This window comes from Pezoporus wallicus, unplaced genomic scaffold, assembly GCF_028554395.1.
Source record: "Pezoporus wallicus isolate ANWC-B61680 ecotype Strahan unplaced genomic scaffold, APGP_CSIRO_Pwel_v1 contig_5767, whole genome shotgun sequence".
Taxonomy (NCBI): Eukaryota; Metazoa; Chordata; class Aves; order Psittaciformes; family Psittacidae; genus Pezoporus; species Pezoporus wallicus.
Genome location: NW_026640599.1, coordinates 9,977,921 through 10,000,000, shown reverse-complemented (window position 1 = coordinate 10,000,000; position 22,080 = coordinate 9,977,921). Strand labels below are relative to the sequence as shown.

General features: G+C 46.5%; 1 protein-coding gene across 1 annotated transcript in view; it reads right to left on the bottom strand.

The window, feature by feature from the left end:
- The window catches only part of PTCHD1 (patched domain containing 1), a 34,860-nt gene extending 12,995 nt beyond the window's left edge, over window positions 1-21,865 (bottom strand). The window contains exons 1-2 of the mRNA XM_057419526.1: window positions 21,014-21,865; window positions 7,314-7,974 (exon numbers count right to left, since the gene is read on the bottom strand). Coding sequence (XP_057275509.1) covers window positions 7,314-7,974; window positions 21,014-21,442 — 1,090 coding nt within the window. The 5' untranslated portion in view covers window positions 21,443-21,865. The remainder of the gene's footprint in view (window positions 1-7,313; window positions 7,975-21,013) is intronic.
- Window positions 21,866-22,080: the final 215 nt, after the last annotated feature.

Here is a 22,080-nt window from a genome sequence, read left to right as displayed (position 1 = left end):
GTCAGAGCCACACTTGCAGTACCTTTTACTGTTTGGGACATCTCTGATAAGGCCCTCCATTAAACCATCGCACGCACTGACTTCTCTGCAGTTGAAAGAATGCAGACAGTAAAACATCTTTCTGCTACTCTTTGCATAAATGAATGCTCATTAAATGTACTGTGTCACCTCTAACACACTTCATGTACAACAAGTGTATACTGGAGCACCACCAGTGAAGAGAAATAATGATTGTATAGCACTTGGTTTCAGTATTAAACTGTTTTCTAGATTGACTTCCTACAGATACAGCTCCTCTTTTCCAAAAAGCATTATATTTACTGAGTCATGGACACAGTTTTGAAGCCAAGAAGCATGTATGCATGCAAGGATTTCACTGGGGGTTGTGGTGATGGAGGGGAAACATAGACACATCAGTTGTTGTCATCATGCATGGCCAGCTGCAAGCTCTACTTGCTGGTTTTGTGCTGCATGGGAAAGGGCTGATACAAGTGCCTAAAATACTCTGCCACTATTTTTATTTCAAGACTATTTCCTTCTCATGCATTTGTGGCTTCTTGGTGATTGGGTTCCTCAAGGGGCTTGGGGCATCATCCTTCAGAAGAACTAGAGAGAGGGAGACCAGGAAGTGGAGGAAGTGGTTAATCATCTCACTTTAGGGTACAAAACACTGACTTTGGTGAGATGGTTCACTGACGCACTGAGTGAAGAGCGGTGGCCTGGGAGCCTACTTCTTCCCCAGGAGGAACAGAAAGGCTGGATAACGTATGAGAACATGCATGGCTGCTTAGAGAGCTCAGGAAGAGATTGAGGGACTGAGGCATTAAAAGAGAGGAAAGAGGAATAATGAAGAAAGTGATGTGCCTGGGATTCTGCTCATGGTAGATAAACCCAGGTAATTTTATTTATTTGTTAGAAAAAGAATGAAAAGAACAAAACCCAGAATGTTTCAGAACTATAACTGAACTGTACAGGGTTGAACTGGGAAAGCTGAGCAGATGGAGTGACAAAAAAGCAAGTGTACTTCCAGGGCACAACTGGAGTCCTTCAGCAGTGTGAAAAAAAGGAAAGGATGAATGGTGGAAAACTGGGAAATCTGAAGCAGCTGAGATACAACTGCAGGGTATGGTAGGGACCTGTCTGTGAGCAAAGGAAGTTATTGAAGAATATTGGGAAAATTGCAGGAGCTGCAGCTGAGGAGAGGGAAGGAGGGGAGAGAAATTGGAAAAAAATAAATCAGAGGGGACACACTGGCAGGGATGGGGAAAACAGGAGAAAGATGAAGGAAGCTTGGGAGAAGCAAAAGGTACAGAGAGCTATGCAGGCATCAGGAAGGAGATGCTGTGGCCTGGAGCAGGGAGATGCGTGAGACCTGCTGGAGGAGGCTGCCAGAAACTGCAAATGAGATGGATGAGATGGGAGAAAAGGGCAGGGGGGCAGGAAGCTGAGGGAGCCAGCTGAGGGAGGACAAACTCCTTCCCAGCACAAAGAGGGACAGCTGGACAGGGAGAGTGAGAAAGCTTAGTTCAGGGAAAAAAAACAAGAGAGACTTGGTAAACTTCACATTTTTATTAACTCGCAACAGGAAAATCAGTGCAAAAGTACTATACAAAGTCAAACATTCGTGTGTGTGTGAATGCTACCTTTGAGCGTGGACTGAAAGGCACCAGGGAGACCTATGGCAGGGCTGTTTCTCTCTCTTTGAAACTCTCTGTAGGTAACCAGTGTTGACACTTCAGTTTTATTGAATATAGCAAACACTTGGGTGCTTGATAGGGAGGATAATGAATGCCTTTAGAGTGTACAAATTTGGAATATGCTGCAATTCCTAACCAGCACATTCTTTCAGAGAACTGAAGGAGCCCAGCTCCAGCAAACGTGCTGAACCTTCTGGCCCAAGCACAATTGTCCTCTCAGGGTTTTCACGCTGGTTGTTACCTGCTTTCCTTGGTTTAGTTACTTGCTGCCTTCATGGTCCCTAACCTTTAGCAATCCTCTTGCCCTCCTGTGCTTTTCACTCTCATCATCAAACACACTGACTTCCCCTATTCTTTTGTTTCCTCGTGTTTTCCTCCTCACCTTCTTTCCCAACTGTCTCTGACCTCAAATCCCATCACTGCTGCTCCAACTTTTTGTATCCATAAAACCCCTGGACAGGTATCTCAGCTCACTCCTTCACCAGCACATCCCTCCCTCAGCAAAGACTGTGGAAGGCATGTATCCAACAGTCTGTGTTTCTGATAAGCGATGGATGCGTCCCTGCATCTGCAAGGTGCTCCTAGGAGCCCCGGTACCTCGAGGTACCTCCCAAAGTGTTCTGTACCTCTCCTGCTCCTGTGCCCGCTCCTGCCAGATCCAGCCCCGTATAGTCTCCTTCTCTGCCTGATTTACCCCAACTTGTGGCTGAACCTCAGGAGGACCCTGCCTGGTCCTTCCCCGTGCTTCCACGTGCTCCTTCCCAGTCAACCCTCCCTGGACTTGCTCTGCTGACCATTTTCCCCTTCTCTCTTCCCAGAAAGGGTGTACTGACAGGGATGTGAGGTTGTAAGAACAGGTATTTGCATTCATCCCTGTTTTGCTGAGCTTCACACAGGCTGGCTATCATTTCCGTCTGCAGCATGCTGCAGGCTCAATCTGCTCTCGTAACTGCTAGCTGGTTTTACCCTGCCAGCATCGGAGGCTAAATATAAGCCCGTGGAGCCGGCCCTGCATCCCTGTATGCCCGTATCTGGCAGTGCCTGGCATTCCACCGTGATTTCACTGAGCCCATGCTTTTCACGAATTTGGCAGCTGAAGAGAGCCGCCTCTCCCCAAATAAGCTGTAGGAGTTCCTGAAGGAATAGGAAACAGACTGCTAGTTTTCTCTTCAGTGGAAAGGGCAATGTTGCAATTTTTGTTTGAGTCCCTAAGTTAGATGTTGTGCTCCACCTCTGGGAAGTGAAAAAAGTCATGCCAAGAACTTGTTCAGCCAGAGCTGCTTGCTGCCCAGTGGTTTGTTTGGTAACACTGTTCTTTTTGAGGAAACTGGTATTTTTAAAGGATTGGCATTTATTAAACAACATTTAATGTGGAAGGGAAACTTATGATGAATACATTAGCATCTGTGCCAGACCAAACATCTGTAATTTTTAATGTGTTAGGCGATAGGAAATCGGAATTTTCATTCTGCTTTTCAGCTGACACTATAAATCAGCTATTTTAAATTCAACCAAATTGAAGAATTAAACTTTTTGGTTCTTGGGGTCAAAAATGAATAGTCTTTGCTCAGCAAACGATTCCACATGAACTAGACATGTGAATAATCTTGTCCTTAAATTTCTTGTTTACACACTGAAAAATGCAGATGATAGTTTAAAAGAAAACCAGAGGCATATGCTAATTCAAAATATGCCCAGACGAATGGTAAGAGCCTGCCAAGTTTTGCAGGTTTTAGGCTTCACTTTCACATTAGAAGTACCTATATAAATCCAGAGCTGAAGAACAGTTCCCAGCTTGACTTGACAAGATGCCCCTAGAGAAAAGAGTGGCTGCAGCCAGCCTGCCCTCCCCTCTCTGCTAGTGACCGCTGATAACCAAAGGGTACCTCTGCTCTTTTGGTGCCTGCTGGGGAAAGAGATTTCTGGCAACATCTCTGCTGGCTTCAATTTTTGCCATTCAGTTAGCAACCAGAGAGGGCTAAAAAGAAACCTGCCACAACATACAAATTGTTACAGTAGTCAGTCATCAGTGACTGAGTTATTTGACTTAATGAGACACCTTTTGTGAGCTGGGTTACAATAACCTGCCTTCATTAAAAAGTAAAATAAATTAGAATAAACTACCATGAAAGTGATTAAAACCAAAGCATGAAGCGTTTAAACCAGTATGTCATATTTAACAGGTTGGTAGGCAAAAGATGTTCCTGCCTACACTTACACAGCCTGAGCTTAATAGTGCAATTTGATAATTTAGTAACTTAGAATTGTCTTATTGACGCAAAGGCTAAGGATTCAACACCTACAGATGCTGGTACCCTTCACTGTAGCTTGTTTGCTCTTTGAAATGATTGGTGCAGAAGGGATGTTACAGAAAACAGATTTTTAAAATCTAGTATTACAAAGCACCTTGAACAGAGTATTTTGCAGAGATACTCCCAAATTATCAGAATGTGCTTGTGACTGGACAAACTACTTAAACTATTCAGAAAGTAATTCTTGAAAGTATGAAAAGTGAATAATTGCAAAACATTGCTGACCAACTTCAGCTAATGCATCTTGGAAGGGCAGTGATGGACTTAATGAAGAGGCAAACTTTTACATGTTGGTTGGAATAGCTAATTGTGCAAACAGGGTAGAAAGTGACATGGAGAATCAGTGAATTGCCATGTGCCATCAACCAAATGCTAACCATTTCATACTGCTGAGAAAAAGATGAATGTCATATGGGGATGTATGAACAGGAGTGCCATATGCAAGATGTGTGAAATCATCCTCCTACTCTACTTGCTGCTGAAAGCCTCGGCCTGAATCCTGCACCTGGATTTAGGCACCGCACTCCATGGAAGATGTGGAGTGGCCAAAAGCAAGAAGACTGCTGGAAGTCTGGTAGGCATAGCGTGAGGAAACCTGGGATGAAAGGGAATAGAACTGGGCAAGTGAGAGTGGTCCCAAAGATGCAAAGAAAAATAAAATAGTTTTCCAGATGCAGTGGATAAATCAAAAGAACAGCTGAGTTGCAAAAGGGGAATTCAGGTTAGACATGATGCAAATGCTGTCGCAGTAGTGCAGTGAAACACAGGGGGAAGCGGCCCAGGAGGAAACAAAATACAGGGTGAGAAGTTATCTGTTAAGAAAGACATGATCTGGCCCTGTGGCAGAGAGCAGATGATGTCTGGATTGTGTCTCCCTGGCTCCACGATGCTGACAAAAACTTAAAAATCCTCAGCTGCTATAAACTTCATTAATGATTTATACCAGTAAAGGGGCCTTGCCTGAAATGTGTCCAGTGTAGTAATTTTTTCTATTTAATTTTTGCTTTTAGCCATAAGAGTATGATTAATAGCAATAGGGCTACACTGTTAGCCAGAAATCCTTTAGCTTTCTAAAGGTCAGTTTATCTATGATCTAATCTGACGGTCACTGAAATTAAGTGGAAGCAGTTCAGTGGGCCATAACAGAAGGTGGTTTGTGTCTCCAGCCTTCAGTTACCTTGAGTTAAACCACCCTTTATAAGCAAAACAACATAGAGGAATGAAATAAATTTTGAAATGCACTGCAGGAGAAAAACCCAGAAACCCTCCCTTTCTAGCTCTCTGCTGGTTTAAAACAGCTCCCATTAAAAATTCCAGTATGTATGCCTTTAGTGCCTTCTGTCCACCCGTTGAGATTCCTGCTCCTTGGGAGACTTTATGTAGCTGGGGAAGCAGGCAAGATTCATACGAGCTTGACTGCTCTGTCTTGACTCGTTCACAGTGAGAGGTGAGCTCCGTATTTGAAACCTACTCCTTGTAAGAGTAGAATACTTCAATTAGGCAAGACAAAAAAAAAAAAAACCCAAGGGGAAAAAAACGGAGAAGAAAAGCAGAGTTGGTTGTACAGCTCGGCAGTTAAAGGAGCATTAAAATAGAAGTGTGAAACTTTTCATAGTTATCTGTAATTCTTTAAGGATTTCAAATCTAAGATAGTCATTATTAGTGAAAGGTTGTACCAGCAAGCAGATGCTTTGACCCCTAAGCAGAGCTAATATTTCATATTTTTGAGTTGCTTTCCCCAGGTATTTTCATTTTGTACAGCTGGACTTTAGACTGCTTTTCTACTGCTCTTGCAACACACCTCCCTAATATCGTATGTAATATACACTACTTAGTTTGAGGAATTGAATTTTATAACAATGCACAGGCATAAAAACCCACAAAAGAAACCAAAGACATAGGTCAGAAAGATAGCCTTCTTTTGACTCTTTCTCATGCTGCATTTCCTCCAGATTATGATACAGTTTAATTTTCATGGATGTCATCTGAAAATGAGAGCCAGTGCAATGCAGCTGAATTCTCTTTGTCACTGAATATATTCCGTACGTTAACTGGGAGTGTGATGCACTGAAGCATAGTCTTTAATTAAAGTGCAACAATACCACAGCTACAGTATGAGCATGGCATAGGAACACGGCACTGGATATAAAAATAGCTGTGCTGAAATCTGTCATATCACTACACGATGTGACTAAGTCAGTGGAGACACTCTTACACTTGAAACCTGAAGTATTACTGAGCACTGATTTTCAGCTGGGGAAGCTGTGATCAAATCAATGCATGTATTATTCTCCACAAATGAATAATGGCGTGAATGAGGACATATTAAACACCTACAGTTCACAAAGCTTTTCACACTGGTTATGAACCAAACACAAACAAAGAGGCTGTGAACTCTCCAGAGCTCTCATTTTGTCTCCCGTGAAGTCCTCCTGCCTGTTTGGATACAATGCATGGCATCCCCACAAATGCTCTGGTGCCAACAAGAGAGGGCACCAGTTTTGGATTGGGAGCAAGCTGACCATCTTCTCTCCTCCTCCTTCGTACTCTTGAGGAAAAGAAAACAAAATGAAACTACCCCACACCTTGCGGTGAGTGAAGGCGGTACAACAACCGGGAAAATGAATATGCCTCGGCTGGCACCAGAGCCAGGGAGCGGCCACTGGTGCTCCCCTCATAGCCCTCCACCAGGGGATGTTCTGGCACTACGTGGACGGGGCCGTTCTGACTGAGGGAAGCAATGCTCTCCATGCCACTGTTGTGAAACCCTCCCTACTTTCACTCAGCCAACACAGGAGCACCAGGAGAAACGCAATCCAGAACCGACCACTGCCCTTATCCCACAGACAGGTGCCTGGCAAGCCATGACAGCACTGCTCTGCCCTCTGAAGGACCCAGCGCTCTCTTCATGCCTAACACAGCGCCCCTTTGAGTTACTGGAACAGCTGACACTGTCATTGTGGCACGGGGACTTCTACAAATGTTTCCCTCCAATGCTGGCTACCAAACCCAGAATCAAACATTCACAGAAAAGCAGCTGGGCTCCCTCTCTCCATGTCTGTGCATCCCTGTTCCTTGCTACTGCACAGGCACTGCATCCTACAGCAGGGTGCTATGCTGCACCGGAGCCCACAGGCATGATTTTAACACCCCAGCGCAGCACAAACGGTTTAGGGAAAAAGGTTGTGTGGATTTGGCAGGGAGGAGGCACCGGGAGCCATGCAGTGATGCTTCTCTGCTTGCTGGGAAATGCGTCAGGGAGGCACAAAACACACAAAAGAGAGAGGAGATAGGAAATAGTTACCTAACATGACGAAGGGGATTCCCAGGAAGGTGGAATTGTATTTCCCACCAGTGAGATTGATGATCCCAGCTGCAGTCAGGGTGGCAAGGGTCACGGTCAGCAATCCCAGCAGGCCAAGCCAGGGTTTGCTGCGGACACAATCCTGCATGGAGCAGCAGAGAATGGCCAAGGTGACCACAAGGACCAAGCTTGTGATCAGGTAGCGTTCTGACACCCTGCTTGTCTTCTGGAAATCCTCCTTCAGTGAAGAAGAAGTGAAAGGATACATTTTGATTTTCCTGTTGGATTTCTGGAAAAGTTCAACAGTGTCACAAAAAATGGATTCCCACTTTTCTGCCACCATGTCATTCAAGGAGTTGATTGCCTGCAAGTAGTAGGTGAGCTGAATGGCTTCTGCAGACTTCACCCGGTCTTTGCTGTGCACAGTAACCCCACCAAGCTGATGCCCATTATACACTTCCCTGCCATCCTTTAAGTGAGTAATCGGATAAGTGATTGCAAAATTAGTTCGATTAGAAGAACGAGCAGCCTTTAATTCCTCCAGTACATGCACTATGTCGTCCACTATGCATGTCTTGTCATTGTTCAGGATACATATATGGGCAAACGTGTAATTGAAACCAGGTCTTTGAACTTGGATCCTGGTCACAGCAGAGTGCAGCTACAAGGGAAAGAGAAATCACATACGTTATTCATCAGTGCATCTCACGCAGCAGCAGCCAGAACAACAGCGGCTCCTCACCTCCGTCCCTTTCCTATTCGATCTAAGCAACAACAACAGAAGTTCTGGTAACTGTAGTATTAATAGCACACTCATTGCAAAAAAAGGAAACATGCATTAAAATAGCAGGATTATTCCCTTGCATCCCTTGCTGGTAACTTTGGTGGGTTGTGATTTGCATCTGTGCCAGGTACACCTGCCGTTTGGCCTCTCTAAATAAGCAAACTCAAAAGGCCTGGACTTCCACTTTCAAGTGATCGGGGTGAACATCAAAGGGAGCGCTACAGCCTGGCCATCTCCGGGGACTCTGTCGTGCTCAGGATTGCCAAATTACTCTCTCTAACAGATAAACTGCAGGTACAGAAGGCATAAGAGTAATGGGGCCAGGGATGCCACCTGTGTGGGTATACCGGCAACCTGGCAGCAGCAGGGGACTAGCACTAGCTCTGAGGCTACAGAAGCATGTCCTAAGTGTAGAGATTGTCCGTGTAGCAGGGATAACTGGCATTAATTCATCTTGCCCTGTTTCCCCCTCCCTCTTTCCCCCATCAAATCCTCAACAAGTCTGAGAGTGGGAAGCAATGGCAGAGACTGACATCAGTTTTCTTGCTCTGAGAGGTTCAGTTAACCAGGGAAGGACCCATAATTTTAGGGACTGCAAGTTATTACCGCTTATTGCCTGGTCTAGCAGCTCTTAGTGCAGCCTCCTTTGTAAGTTGTTTGTCAACCTTCTGAAATTTGCCATTCCTGAGCTCTGACCTAAAGCACATTTGCTTATTTTTGAGCATCAGGAAGGCAGAAAAATTACCCTCACCTCTTGAAAAAATATAGAAAACTCTTGTAACCTTTTATGAATCCATTTTAGTCAACACAGAAGAGGCAAGAAATCTGAAAGATCTGAAAGAATAGCCCTAACAGGTGGAGTTGTAATGTTTTTCAAAAGTAAAATATTGAATTTTCTAATGTTGGGAGCATTAGCAAAGTGCAAACTGGGTTTTTTTGCACATTTTCCTTACAAAATGTACAGGCCTCACCCACCACCACCACCATTTAACTCCGTGTCACTCCAGTTGTGTAGAGTTCCAAGACCTTCCATAAGGATGCTGCTGAGGCCAAGACTATGTTAACTAGCACCAGAAGCCTGAGCAGATTTTCCCTGTGGCTTTCATGTCCTTCATGGTGGGTAACCACAAAAGTTCAGGAAGGGACTCTTTCTGCCCTTTTTTAGGTGACATAGAGGGGACTCAACATCCCAAATGCCAGAGGCCCCTGCATGCTGCTGGATATATGCTTTGTGCATGGCTTGTTGAGTCATGCGATCCTCTCAAGGTGTGAGCAGGGACGATGCAGAGAGATGCTCAGCCCTTGTGCTGCTTGTTCCAAATGACCCTGTGGACATGGCAGTCTGTACAGCCCAGTTGCTTGGGTGGCCACGTCTGACGCTATGATCACAGATCTGCTCTGAAGAACTGCATGGATTTATCCTTTGGTCCCTTTTACACCCAGGGAAATGATGGAAGGAGCATTGCAAAGGTGTGGCGACAAAAGCAGGGCTGATAAAAGAGAAGCCTTCCATTACCTGCAAAGTGGAGAGACCACAGCTCTTTCAGGGAGCTGAAGAGCCAAATTAAGAACTCCTCTAATTTCTTTTCCTTAACGGGGATATAGTTATTTTATGTCTTCAGATTTTGAGCAAGACACAGAGAACTCGCTACATGGATGTGATTTTTTTCTTTTTTTCTAATTGCACATACTGTTTTCTGCTGTAACACAAAGAGGGCACGGAGGCTCTTATGCCCAGTGGAGAGGCTGGGATCAGGTGACATTTAATGGAACCAGCTCCTTTCTGAAGACAAACACTCATTAAAAAATAGAACACAGGGAGAGCAGTAGAGCTTATATACTCATCTGGTGGCAATGGACAAAATGTTTCACAGCCAAAATCATGTATCTGATGAAATGAAATAGTCATAGTGTCTTTTGTGTGGTATTTATGACCAATCATAGAAAAAAACCCAACATTAGTACGGTACTATGAATCTGATTGCTTTGTGATGACATTGCATAATCTGTGATGGGTATAAATTTAGTTATGTTGCCTCAGTTCCTCAGGATGATATGACATCATATAAGCAAAGACAACAAAATTCCTATATTCTCAACTTGTTTCTCTATTAGCTTAGGGGTGTATTTTTCCCCATCTGAGAAGTTTTAGTTTTTTGATAGAACAACAATTCAATATTGACATTAGAAAGATAGGTTTGAGAAATTAACTGAACTAAGCAATCTTTTCAAGGTACTGTGAGAACACAGTACCTGGCCACGGTGAGAGGCAAAATTCCCAATCGTGGTGGGAGAAGAAGTAACTGTCTGTGCAACACATTAGGAGCTTTTGTTTCATTTGGGAAGTTAGTTATGCAAATTAAAAGGTTTTCAGGAACATGCCAAAGAACTGAACCTGTATGGGGAATTCCTCCTGTCTTTCACGTCTGTGTCTGCAAAAGCTCTGCTTTGCAAATGCTGTTTAGGTACACAAATTCAATTATTAAAGTTTGGGGAAAATGCCCTTATTTGCTGAATCAAAGACAGGTATCTGATTTTAATTCTTTTACGATGGCAGCTACTGCATGGTTTTCATTGACAATGGCTGTAAAATGAGACGTCATATGAAGAAGCACAGCTGAGGACAACTAGGAGGAACAGAAAAAAATTCCTGCTTGTGTTAGATTCACAATACAACTTCTTCAGAGAGGATCCACTGAGTGACACAATGCAGAAGAAACTAAACTGTTACGCAACTTTTATCAAACAATGTGTGTTTGCTATTTACCTACCTTCCCTCACTGCTGCGTTTGCTTCCTTCTACATCTGAAGCACTTTCTTTTAATATTCAGGTTATTAAATAACCTCATGTGTCACAGCTGTTACTTCATCTTTAGTGAAAGGCTAGAAGCTAAATGTCATACCTAAAATACTCATTTCTTCTTGGAAATGATCATCTCAGATGCAGGAGCCTGTTCTGTGGCAGTGGCCCCATGCTTCCTGCAAAGCCATGCTGGCTGGACCTGTGGGGGTGACCTGACCATCGCACCTCCTGGCGAAGGGGCTTTGGGAAGGAAAGGGGAGCAGGCAGCCAGCTCTGTACCATGGCATATCCTAGCAGCCAAGCGGCCCCCAGAGCCGGCTGCAAGCTTGTACAGTTTAAAGCAGCTATAAGATGCACTCTGAGCCTTGCCAGTGGCCACATTTGGTTGCCTTGAGTTGGGGGCAAGCAGCCAAAGAGGAGGAAAACCTGCCATTCCCTCCATTCCAGCAAAGCATGCCGAGCACTGCCCCAGCATGCCCAAGGACTCAGCTCTGGGAAGCCTGACTGAGACTTTCATCCTCAAGACAAATGCATCACTTCACCTGCACTCTGCTTTTACAGACAAGATCCTTGGAAAAACCCCTCTGTCACCTCAGTTGCAGGACAGAAGCGTGCTGCAGTGTGGCTGCAGGCTGTCTCTCTCCCTTTGCTTGCCTGTGGCAGCCCATGTGCTGCAGGACTGCTGCCTCTTCCGCACTGAGAGCTGCAGTCCCATGGCACTCTCCTCTCTACTGCCATGCTGGGGATTCAGCTGCAGCCACTTGCATCCAGAGCTCACACCCAAAGCCCAGGGTGACTGCCTTCCACAGAAAACAGGAGGTCTGAGAGGTTACAAGGGCATGTCCTACCAGTTCACGGGATTACACGGTCTGCAGTTTGTTTTGCTTATGGTACACCAGGAGGTCCCCCAGGAAACTTCAGTTTGTTAACAGGAAATGGTAAATGCTGTTGCGTGATGGGGACAGCATTAGCAAGCGCTAATGCACAATGCATATTGCACTCCTCGGTGCAGCAGATTTTAATGGCAAGTAACCATATTCTGAATAAACCTGGCACCTAATACTGGGACAAATGACTGACCACCAGATTCTCATTTATCCAGCTGTTTTCTTGTCCTTACTGATCCTATTAGAAGAAAGGGAGATTGAAAGGAATAACAAAAGCTGAATGAACATTTTTTCTTGAAGGGAGACATGCACTGCTTGCTCATCACTCACAGCTTTTTCAGCTAGCTAACAGTGCAAGGAACCAAAAAGCAGTTTGCTGCTGAGATGACAGAGCACTGCAGTATGAGAACTGCACAGCATAGCCTAAGCTCCCTTGCCATGGTGGCACACTGTCCCTGAAAGCACTCAGGCATGAAATAGTAACTTTCACTTCTCCCTTTCATCATTGCTTAAACAATGACCATCACTTGAAATTCCCCTCTCCCTTCCAAAAATGGTGTGTATGTGTGTCCTGTATCATACCACAGATTTCTAGAACAGTGTTTTCTATTCCTTCAGACTGTTTGTGTTTGGTAATGTCTTGGCCTTGGTCTTTGTTTACTTTAAGTCCCATCCTCACTTGGTTATTTATTTCAGACAGGCAGGAAAGGTGGTTTCAACCAGGAGACAAATCCCTTTCAGCGAATACCTCCAGGTGAGGGCTGTGCTGGTTTCATGCCTCCACACCAAGCCAGATTTCAGCCTGTGGCACAGCTGACAGATGAGAGGTGGTGAAATCGAACTGCCTCATTGGCTTTTTCCCTGTGGGCCCAGAAGGTATGCCCAGAAGCAAAAGCTGAAATCCTTTCGCTTATCCTGGGCTAAGCCATTTGCTCCAGGGCCTCAGAGAGCAGTGGCTGCAAAGATTTCTTCAAGCTGTTTTTGGCTGTTGGTCCTCCTACCTCTGCCATCAGCAGAGGAAGGCAGGTGCCAGGAACCAGAGCCTCACAGGAGGCTCAGTTTGGCTGCCCTGGGATAGCCAAGCCTTGCACTGGGCTCTGTGAGATGATAGCTCTTCCCTATACAGAGCTTGGCACAACTTTCAGCTGTGGCAGCAAAGCTGAAGCTGAAGGCAAAGGTGTTTTACCTAGAGATTTATATTCAGGAGAGAAAGGAAAGCTTGATTTTTTTTTCTTAAGTCCATGCAGAAGATCCAGGGAGCTGCAAGAACAGGGTGAGGAACACCTCAAGCTCCTTTCCTTTGTTCAGAAGTCCTTTCTTTAATTTAAAAATGAGCAAGTATTCCCAGAATCCTATCAGTTTAACCAGGTAACAAAAGTCTGCAGCCTCCCTGTGAAGTAAACAGATCCCATCCCAGCAGGGAGGGGTTAGAAACTGCTGATTCATTTCCAAAATGGTCAAATCCCAGAAATCCTTTAAACCCACATTACACAATCTGCTACCCCCATCAAAGCTATGGGCAAGTGGGACGAGGCGTGAGGACTCAGTGCAGTGTCCACTGGTGTCCCACGTGGGTCTGGTGGCACGGTTTTGCTCCCACGGAAACTCTGTGGCAAGAGTGACAACAACATGCAATGGGACATTTCAGTCTTGCCAAGCTCCTATTCCCAGCTCATGGAAGGACATCCCGACTCCTGCAGGATCAGAGTCACAGCCACCATTTTTAATATTAAGGATGTGTACAACTACCTTCTACTTATCATACATAATGCAAAACTGTGTTTGGTTTTGCTGCTGAGTAGTGACGTGGTGTGTTTTATAGGGGACATCACTCATTGTAGGGACTTGACTGTGACATACAGTTATCAACTATATGGCCAACTAGACAAAACTAGCTAGATATATGGATGTCCTCCTGTACTGCGGATGATCTGGCACATAGATATGTTTTACTCGCAGGAGTAAGATCTTTGTAATGCTGTATTACTTCTTGTTGTTGCTATTATCTAATATTATCTGACTCCGATTAGTCTTTCAGTCTACATCTGATGGTTCAAATTAAAAATGAGCATCACTCTAGTCAGTGTTGTGACCTCCTACAATTCTTTTACTGCAGTTTTTACCAAGTCTGTTTTTCCTCTGAGCCCTGGAGCCTGGAGTATTGTGATTTAAACGAAAAAGAAAATAATCTCAGTTTTCATTAAAAGAAAATAAAAATGTCTGATTTCATGGTTATGAAGGAAAGCCTGAGAAGGCTCAAAAATAAAGTGAAGAATGAACTCACTATTACTGCTTAAAATCTCATCACTGTTTTGGGTTCAGGACTGAAAAAACTAGAAAGCACAAAGACAATGATTTTAAATGATTTTCATGTGAAGGTGGTTTGCTAGTTGGGTAATTTTTACAGGTAACTTGTGCCAAAGAAAGTGAAGAGGAGAAAAAGCCTTTAATGGATAGCTATAAATTTCTCCACTTTTTTCTATGATATCAGTAATCTCTGGCATTTTGCACCTTTGCAGAGTGCTTTTTTATTCAAGAGATGGCCTCAGTCAAAATGTAAAAATGCTGTAAGAAGGAAAAGACTTGCACAGTTCCCAGCTTAACTGACAAAAGAAAACGTGGGCTCTGCAAACATGGGCAAAATTAAACTATTAAAGGTGTATTTCCATCAGAAGAAGATGCAGAGAAGGAAGGCAAGACAGCTCCAGAATGTGGCTGTGCCCTGCCATCAGTCTGAGACCCATGGCAGAGGTTCAAAGGGGGCTGGTGAGCAGCAGCCTCCTGACCAAGTTGCTCTGGATGGAGAGCATGCACACAGCCAATGGAGGAAGCCAGCAGATCCTAACAGCTCAGGATAAACCTTGGAAGTTGCAGCTGGAGAGCATGCAGTGAGGATCGCTGTGGGTAGCTGAGCTGTTTTTCTAGCAGTCCTACAATCAGGTTTCCTGAAGAGACGTTAAGATGCAAGCTATGTATTTTTGCTAGTACTTTTTTTAGCTGTCCAAAACATGGTGAATTATATTTTCTTCAAACAATTTTCATGTAAATAAAATCTAAAAATTGTTCAAACTACAAGTCATCAAACGAGGGACAACTATTAGTGCTCGAAGTGGCAGATGTTGGTGCATTTACATTTCCATCTGCCTTCTTGGTAGTTACAGAAAATTGCTAGCTATGATTTTTCTTTTCTAATCTGAAGTGGAGAAGCTTTTCCAATCAATGCCGTCTTACTTCTGACAACTGCCATGGTAATTTTGTCTGAATTTGTCCCACCGAGAGAAGCCCACTCTATTTTTTGGGCCAACTGCTGCTGGAGGACAGGGAGACTGGGCAGCAGAAACCCCACTGTGCAGGCTGGTGTGTGCCTCTGAGATCAACCTTTCATGATGGTAAAAAAAGATGAAAACTTTGCTTCTGCGACTTATCTTGCACCAGTTCCACCACCAGTGGCCTTCCCCATGTGCCCCAGATCCCTCCATAAACACCCCTCCACCCTCACACTGCTTCTCAGGGGGCTGGAGTCATGGTGTGGGCTCTTGCCAAGGGCTCCTCCAGCAGAAGTGTGAAAAACAGTCCCTTCCTTACCACAGGGAAACCTCAACAGCTACAAGGTCACAGCCCATCATGTTAATTAACGACTCAGCTCCTGGTTCTCCCTTCCAATATGAGAGAGGGAGTTCTCCTGCTGTAAACCCCAACTTAAAAGGCAAGGCACAGCCACAGCTTTTTGGAAGCCCAGCACTGGTTGCTGGGAAGCCCCAGCAGCTCTCTCAAGCCCTGCAGCATTGCCTGGGGCACCAGTGGCCTGGTTTTGACGGCTGTGACCCATGGAGCTTCCAATGCCTTTCCCACTTGCTGTGCTTTCCTGGAGCGATGATGTAAACTGTCCAGGCATGCACTGAGAAAATCTATCCCCCACGCGCTCTATTTGTTAGCTGCGAGGTGAGATCTGACCTTCCAAGGCAGGAAAGGGGATGCAACACGGGGTGCTGGGCATCTAGCATGGGCTGCCTGGTTGGCAGCAGCTTGGAGCGCAGGGTTGTAGGGAAGCATTGCACCATGGCATAAGGCAGGAGGGAGAGCAGAGGAGCTCCAACCGAGCCAGCACTGCTGGAGCAGGGGAGGGGGGCGGCCGGGACCAGTGGGATGCGGTTGTCCTCCCAGGTACAGGCAACTTCAGGACTTCTGCTCCAGCCACTGACCAGTGCCTGCAGGAGAGATCAAACTCTCTCGCCCACAGGAACCACACTGAGGAGCTGCCGACATCGGGAGCTCAGGGGGGGTCTCTGCACAGTCTTCCACGCTCCCCTCACTGTGTGCTATTTATCTTCCCCCTTCCCTGGCTGTGCCCAGATTTTACCTGCGTATCTTAATTCTCATCTGTTTTCGCATAAGATACATTTTAGCCCTGCAGCATTGTGCTGCTATGACAACAGGGTTGCACTTCTGCTGCTTTCACACCCTTGTTTTTCTTGTATTAGGACTCTTCCCCTCATCTTACAGCTTTGCTGTAAAGACATTACTTCATCCTTTATTTTTTGTTTTTTTTTTAGCAAAATTTGTTATGCTGACTGCTTGCCCGTAAGTGTTGTTAGTACTGGAGCTGCCTAGAGAAGGTGGAAACCTACTATGTCTATTGGTAGGCCCACAGTTGCCTGCCTGTGTCCAGGCATTCAGAAGTAGTGAAAGTTTTAAAATGAAAATCCTTGTGTTAGCCAGGATTGTGACAGACCCAGCTTTCGGCTCTGCTGAACAACCAGAACCCACTTCCACCGACTTGGAAAATAATGGCTTAAGCATGCCATGTTTGCACAGCAGCACAGTGGGAAATACAGACAGGGGAACATAAATATGGTTATTTCCTCCATGAGTTTCCTCACATGTAGAAAATAAGTGAGGAAAGCTGGGAAGACTGTAGACAGCATGCAGGGACATAATAATTAAGGAGTAGAGAGAGAATTTAAACCCCCAACAAGTACGAAGTCTGTAAAATTTTGAAGTTAAACTGTTTTGTCCTGCAGAAAGAAGTTGTGCAGTTCTTAAATAAAAGTATCCTTAAAACAAAATATGCAATTTTACTATTTGCTTGCATGTTCAAATAGATATTTAATCAGTTTTCCAGATCCGTTGATGGCTAGTTTATATGAGAGAGGCAATGTGCAAGCACTGTCTGAAAATACGTAGTCAGAAGTTTCTTTAAATAAAATAAACCCTCATCTACAGATTTTCACAGAGGCAAACTGCAAATACAATCCTCTTCAGTAAAGCATGTTACATTTCAATCTCTTTTCATCTTTGGATCTTGTCATCTTAAGTGGAGTTTTTGCCAAAGAAATAATTAGTACTGTGTTATTGTTACAAACACAGTAACATAAAGGGAAGAGAGGATATTCTTCTGCAAGAAAAGGAAACCTTTCATTAAAAAATAAAAAGTCTTTTATAGTATAATGCAGTTAACTCACTGTAAGTATAGAGGAATGAACAGGCTCAAAAGAACGGGTGCCTCACATTCTGGCTAAATCAGAATATATCTTCTGGGACTCAAAAATCTGGCTAGACCTGCGTTTCCAGTGCTTCTGTATGCCTTCAACCTACCAAGTTTCTAGCTGCAAGTGGAAATACCACAATGAAATGGTGGGGGGCTGCTCTAACACTATTTATGTGGCATTTAGGCTTTGACTATTCCTACAAACTTTAAATCTGAGTCATCTGAACTTCTGCACGATGGTCCAAACCAAATAACCCAGTTACGCTTGTTTCTCCAAGTATTTCTTGGAAATACAGAGGTAAAAGCACACTTTATTCAGTTAAGCGTTTTTACTTCCTGTTTCTCTCTGGAAAGAGTGAAATATGGAGGAAGAAAGTCCTATACCAACAGCACAAGATGCCGGCTCAGCTACAGAGCAGGTTGAGCAGTGCGTAAAATTTCATGATTGTCCTCCCACAGCATCTCAAGTCTCAGGATGCATCTCTTGCATATCCAAGACTCTACGAAGGCTTTTTGTTGGATCATCTATTCAAGGCCAGCGATTCAGGACATGATTAGGTTTCTGCCTTCCTTCTGTAAATGACTATGCCACCTTCAAACACAACATTGGGATGGAAGACCTAGAATGGTTTAAGCATTTATGGGGTGTTACGAGAATGATGGATAGAGATTTACACAAAATAACAATGAAAAATGTACTCGTCATCATCTCCAAGTCAAATCTATTATATAAAGCAGCCACACACCTCCCTGCTAATAAGCAGTAGAGACCTTGTGTGGAGCAGCATGTACATTCAGAGAGGGCTGCTGCTGTCTTGTGCCAGCAGCGTTGCGCTGGCAGATGCATGCCATCAGTGGGGAGCCCTACAGCAGCTCCTGCTCCAGGAGTGCTGCTTGAGATCTACACCTGAGACAGCCATGAGGCTGAGCCCTTCTCTAAATGTCTTCCCAGCCAGCCAACAGGGTATCATTAATAGTGGTAACAGCGAGTTTCTTGGGCTGAAACATGCCCATGAGAAACTTGCAGTAAGCTGGACAGAGTATTTTAGAGATGCCATCAAAGAAGTTATTTCATTAACTAATTGATTAGGGTATTAATTAACTTTTGACAGTGCCAGCTACGTTCCAATTTCAACTGCTCAGACCCCAAAACTTTGTATTGCTTTACTAAGGAGACAGTGCTGGAAGATGACTTCTTCCTCTGCTGAAACCAGGGGAAATCTTCTCACATGACTAAGGTAGCTGAAGCTGTTCAAGGCTCATTCCTTCCTCTCCCTGGCTGATGAGGTGGGATACAGCAGGTAAGAACTGTTGCAAGAGCAGCTGGTGCCTGCTTGGGGCAACAGTCCTCCTGGGTCTCCCATCCTCCTGCTAGTGGGTGGAGATGCAGCAACAACCACTCAGGAGGAGCTAGTGTTCGACCTGACCTCTCTTCTAAAGCAAAGCCTCTCCCCTGGGAAGGTCATCCTTCCCCAGGAACGGAAAGATAAGCAAATGCTGCTGTATAGCTTCTCTGCCCTGACTCTGCCTACACAGCCACATTTTCAGGAATGTAGGTGGGATTACTCAATGGTTTCACCTAGGACACTTATTTACAAGCACTGCACTTCGAGTTGGTTGGCTCTGGACTGGGGCTGGGGATGCCATTGCTCCTCTCTCCCCTTCACGCAACTGCACATATATAAAAAAACGTTGGTGGCCACCTTTCCCTTGGTGAGCCATGTTAATACAAAATGACGTAGCCCTGCATCACCACAGATGTAAGAATATTGGGATATAGGAGTCCTCCCTCCTCTTTTCCTGTGCTTTGATCCATGGGGTGTCCACAGGGTTGGACAGGCAGCTGCCTGAGCCTGGCTTTGCCCACAAACAGAAAAATAATTAGGACAAAGGCCATAATTTGTTCTGCACAAGACATACTGGAATTAATTAGATAAGTAAAGAGTTGGGAATAATGCATCAAACACGCCTGACAATGTCGGATTAACAGTAAGAGTAAACAGTCAAATGGCAATGTTCATTACATCACTAAATGAAAAATAACCATTTTGTTAGCAAATTGTTTATTAAAAATGAGGAAGTGTTAAATACTGACAGAACTTTGTAAGTTGTAGTACTTCCGCTGATGAGATACATCTTATGCAGAAGTTCGCTTGCGGAAAGATTCTGAGTACCATTTATCTGTGTGCCACTATGCTATTGACAAAACTACAGATCTCTGGAGAAAGCGGTACAGAGAAAAAAATCCATTATCATTATTATCCTATGACTGAGTAAATGTGCACATACTGGATGCGAATGCAATTCATGGTACAAGAAAATGAAGGAATGAAAATCATCTCTCTGGAGTTTTCTCATTCGCCGGTAACATTTCTGTTACTGTACTTAATGAGTTGATGCTCATTAAATCTGTTTGCTCATTACCATTGGGTAATATGTCAAAAGGAAGACAAAATACCAAGTGGCTCTGTGTTATAGTTCTGTATGTACATACAGTGGAAATAAAATATAAATAAACCCACTGTAATAGTTATCTCCTTGTTTAGTAAAGAGTGAGGTCTCCCCAAAGTCTCTTACAATAGGTATTGCATCTATTTTCCCATTTTAGAAGAGACTCTCCCTAAAGCGATTAAAAGGAATTAACCCTGGCTTTTTGTGTGGGCTGACAGCTTGACATTCAGGGGTAAACAGAAAAAGCAAGCAGCAATGCTGAGTCTCTGGGGTTTCCACACGGCAACAGTGAGAACGTGCAGGACTGCGCTAGCCACACCTCTGGTTATTTGTAAATGTCCCTTTCTTTTTTTCCCGGGTGAACTTGACCCTCTTAATGGACATGTTTTGCATCTGTCCTCCCTGCTTTTCCTTCCAAGGCTGTGCTAAACTAGCAGGGTGTAAACTACAGTACCAGCTCAAAAAAAAAAATGCATATTTCCGACATGTTATGACATCTAGTACGGTGAGATGTCCTGTGAGATTGTGACTCGCACACTCTGAGCCGCTCAAGTGACAGGGAAAGACGCTGCCTGCTCTGACTAGTACCGGCAGCGCAGGCTGCACCATGCCTGCAACCTACAGCTGAGCTGCGTTTTAGTTCAGCTACAAAACCAGCATTTTCTGTGCTGGTGGGTTGGGAGCGGAGGGGGGGAAAATACTACCCGCTAAAAATAATCAGCTGAATTATGTCATTTGCCTTCATAAGCGGTGAGAAGGGGCTTTTGTGTGATCCCTCTCCAGGTAGAAGTGCAGCCCAGGCACAGCAGCAGCCCCCAAAAAGCGTTCTAGGCAGCTTGGCACCTTGGTACCTAACTGTTTTTGAAGTTTATCAAAGCCCGAGTCGCCCTAACTCAGTAACACGGCTGCAGGGCGAGTACAGAGGCACCGAAAAATCATTCTAGCCAGCAGCCTGCCCTTCTCGCTCACCCAAAGCGAGTCAAACCACAACAGGGGAAAAAGACTGAAAAAACAAGGGGGGGGGGGGAGGGGAGGGGAAAGGGAAAGGCAGCGGAGCCCCCGGCGCTGGCATGGAGCGCTGAGCCGGCTGCCGGGACGGGCAGGCATCCCAACTGTTGCAGGGAGGTGACCGGGTATCCGCGGTGGCAGCACCCTCGGCACGGGTGGGTCCGTGAGCCCGGCAGTCCCAGGTAGGTGCAGAGAGAGGGCTCGGGAGTGGCGGGATGCGGGGAGCCGGGCCAGGCTCGGGGGTGGCGGTGCCCGGGGCCAAGAACCCGCCGCTGTTACCTTGAGGATGAGATCGGTGTGGTGCTGGTCCAACATGTTGGCCTTGCGGAAGGAGGTGATGATCACCCTGCCGTACCTTCCCGGCGTCTGCAGGTCGGAGTAGAGACGGTGCTTGGAGCGGTTCACCGGGAAGAGGCTGTCCACCAGGTTCCTCTCGATCTTGGCCAGGCTGTGCGTGGGGGCCAGGAGGTGCTCTACGCTCTCCTCCACCTGGTAGCGGCTGAAGCTGGCGCCCAGCAGAATTGAAATGAGCACGGGCGCCGAGGCGAAGAACACTGGGTGGCTGGCGACGAAGTGGCCAAGCCGGGAGAAAGACGTCCCCAGCCCCCTGTGCAAGACCTGCCGCAACATCCTAGTGCGGAGGGCGCGCAGGAGGGCGAGCGCCGCGCCGGGGCCCCCGCAGCTCCCCCACGGCCCCCGCAAGACCATGGGGCAGCCCCGCCGGGCGCCGCCTCACTGCCGGCAGCGGCAGAGGGGGGCCGGGGGCCGCCGCCGCGAGCGTGCGGTGTGCGCGGTGTGTGTGCGCGAGTGTGTGCACTCCCGCTTGGCTCCGTGAGCGGGGCGGCTCGGGCGCTCGTCCTCCCGCAACGCCGCCGTTCCCGGGAGGAGTTTCCAGCGCCTCGTTGCCTCACTTGCCAACCCGCCGCCCCTCGCCGCGGCCGCGGAGCGGCGGCGCGGACAGCAGGTGGGGGGGGCAGCCCCGCCGCCGCGGCCCCGCCGCCCCTCGCCGCGGGAAGGGGCAGGCGCCTCCGCTCCCCGCCCCCACCGCGGAGTTTGCGCGGGAGCGGGGCTGCCCGCAGACTGCTGACTAATCCCCCTGCCGCGGCAGGCGGGGCGGGCGCGGGAAGCCCTCCGCGGCGCCCCCGCCGCCTTCCGCACAGGGGCGCGGGGCCACGCCGGGCGGCGCCTACCACAGGGCGGCGGGGCGCAGCGCCGCGCCTCCCGCCGGGGCCGCCCCGCGGGCCGCGCTCGGGACGCGGCGGCGCGCCCCGCCCCGCCCGGCCCGGCTGCCGGCCGGCTCCGCCCGCCGCAGCCGCCGCGTGCACCGCCGCCCCCGGGACGGCCGG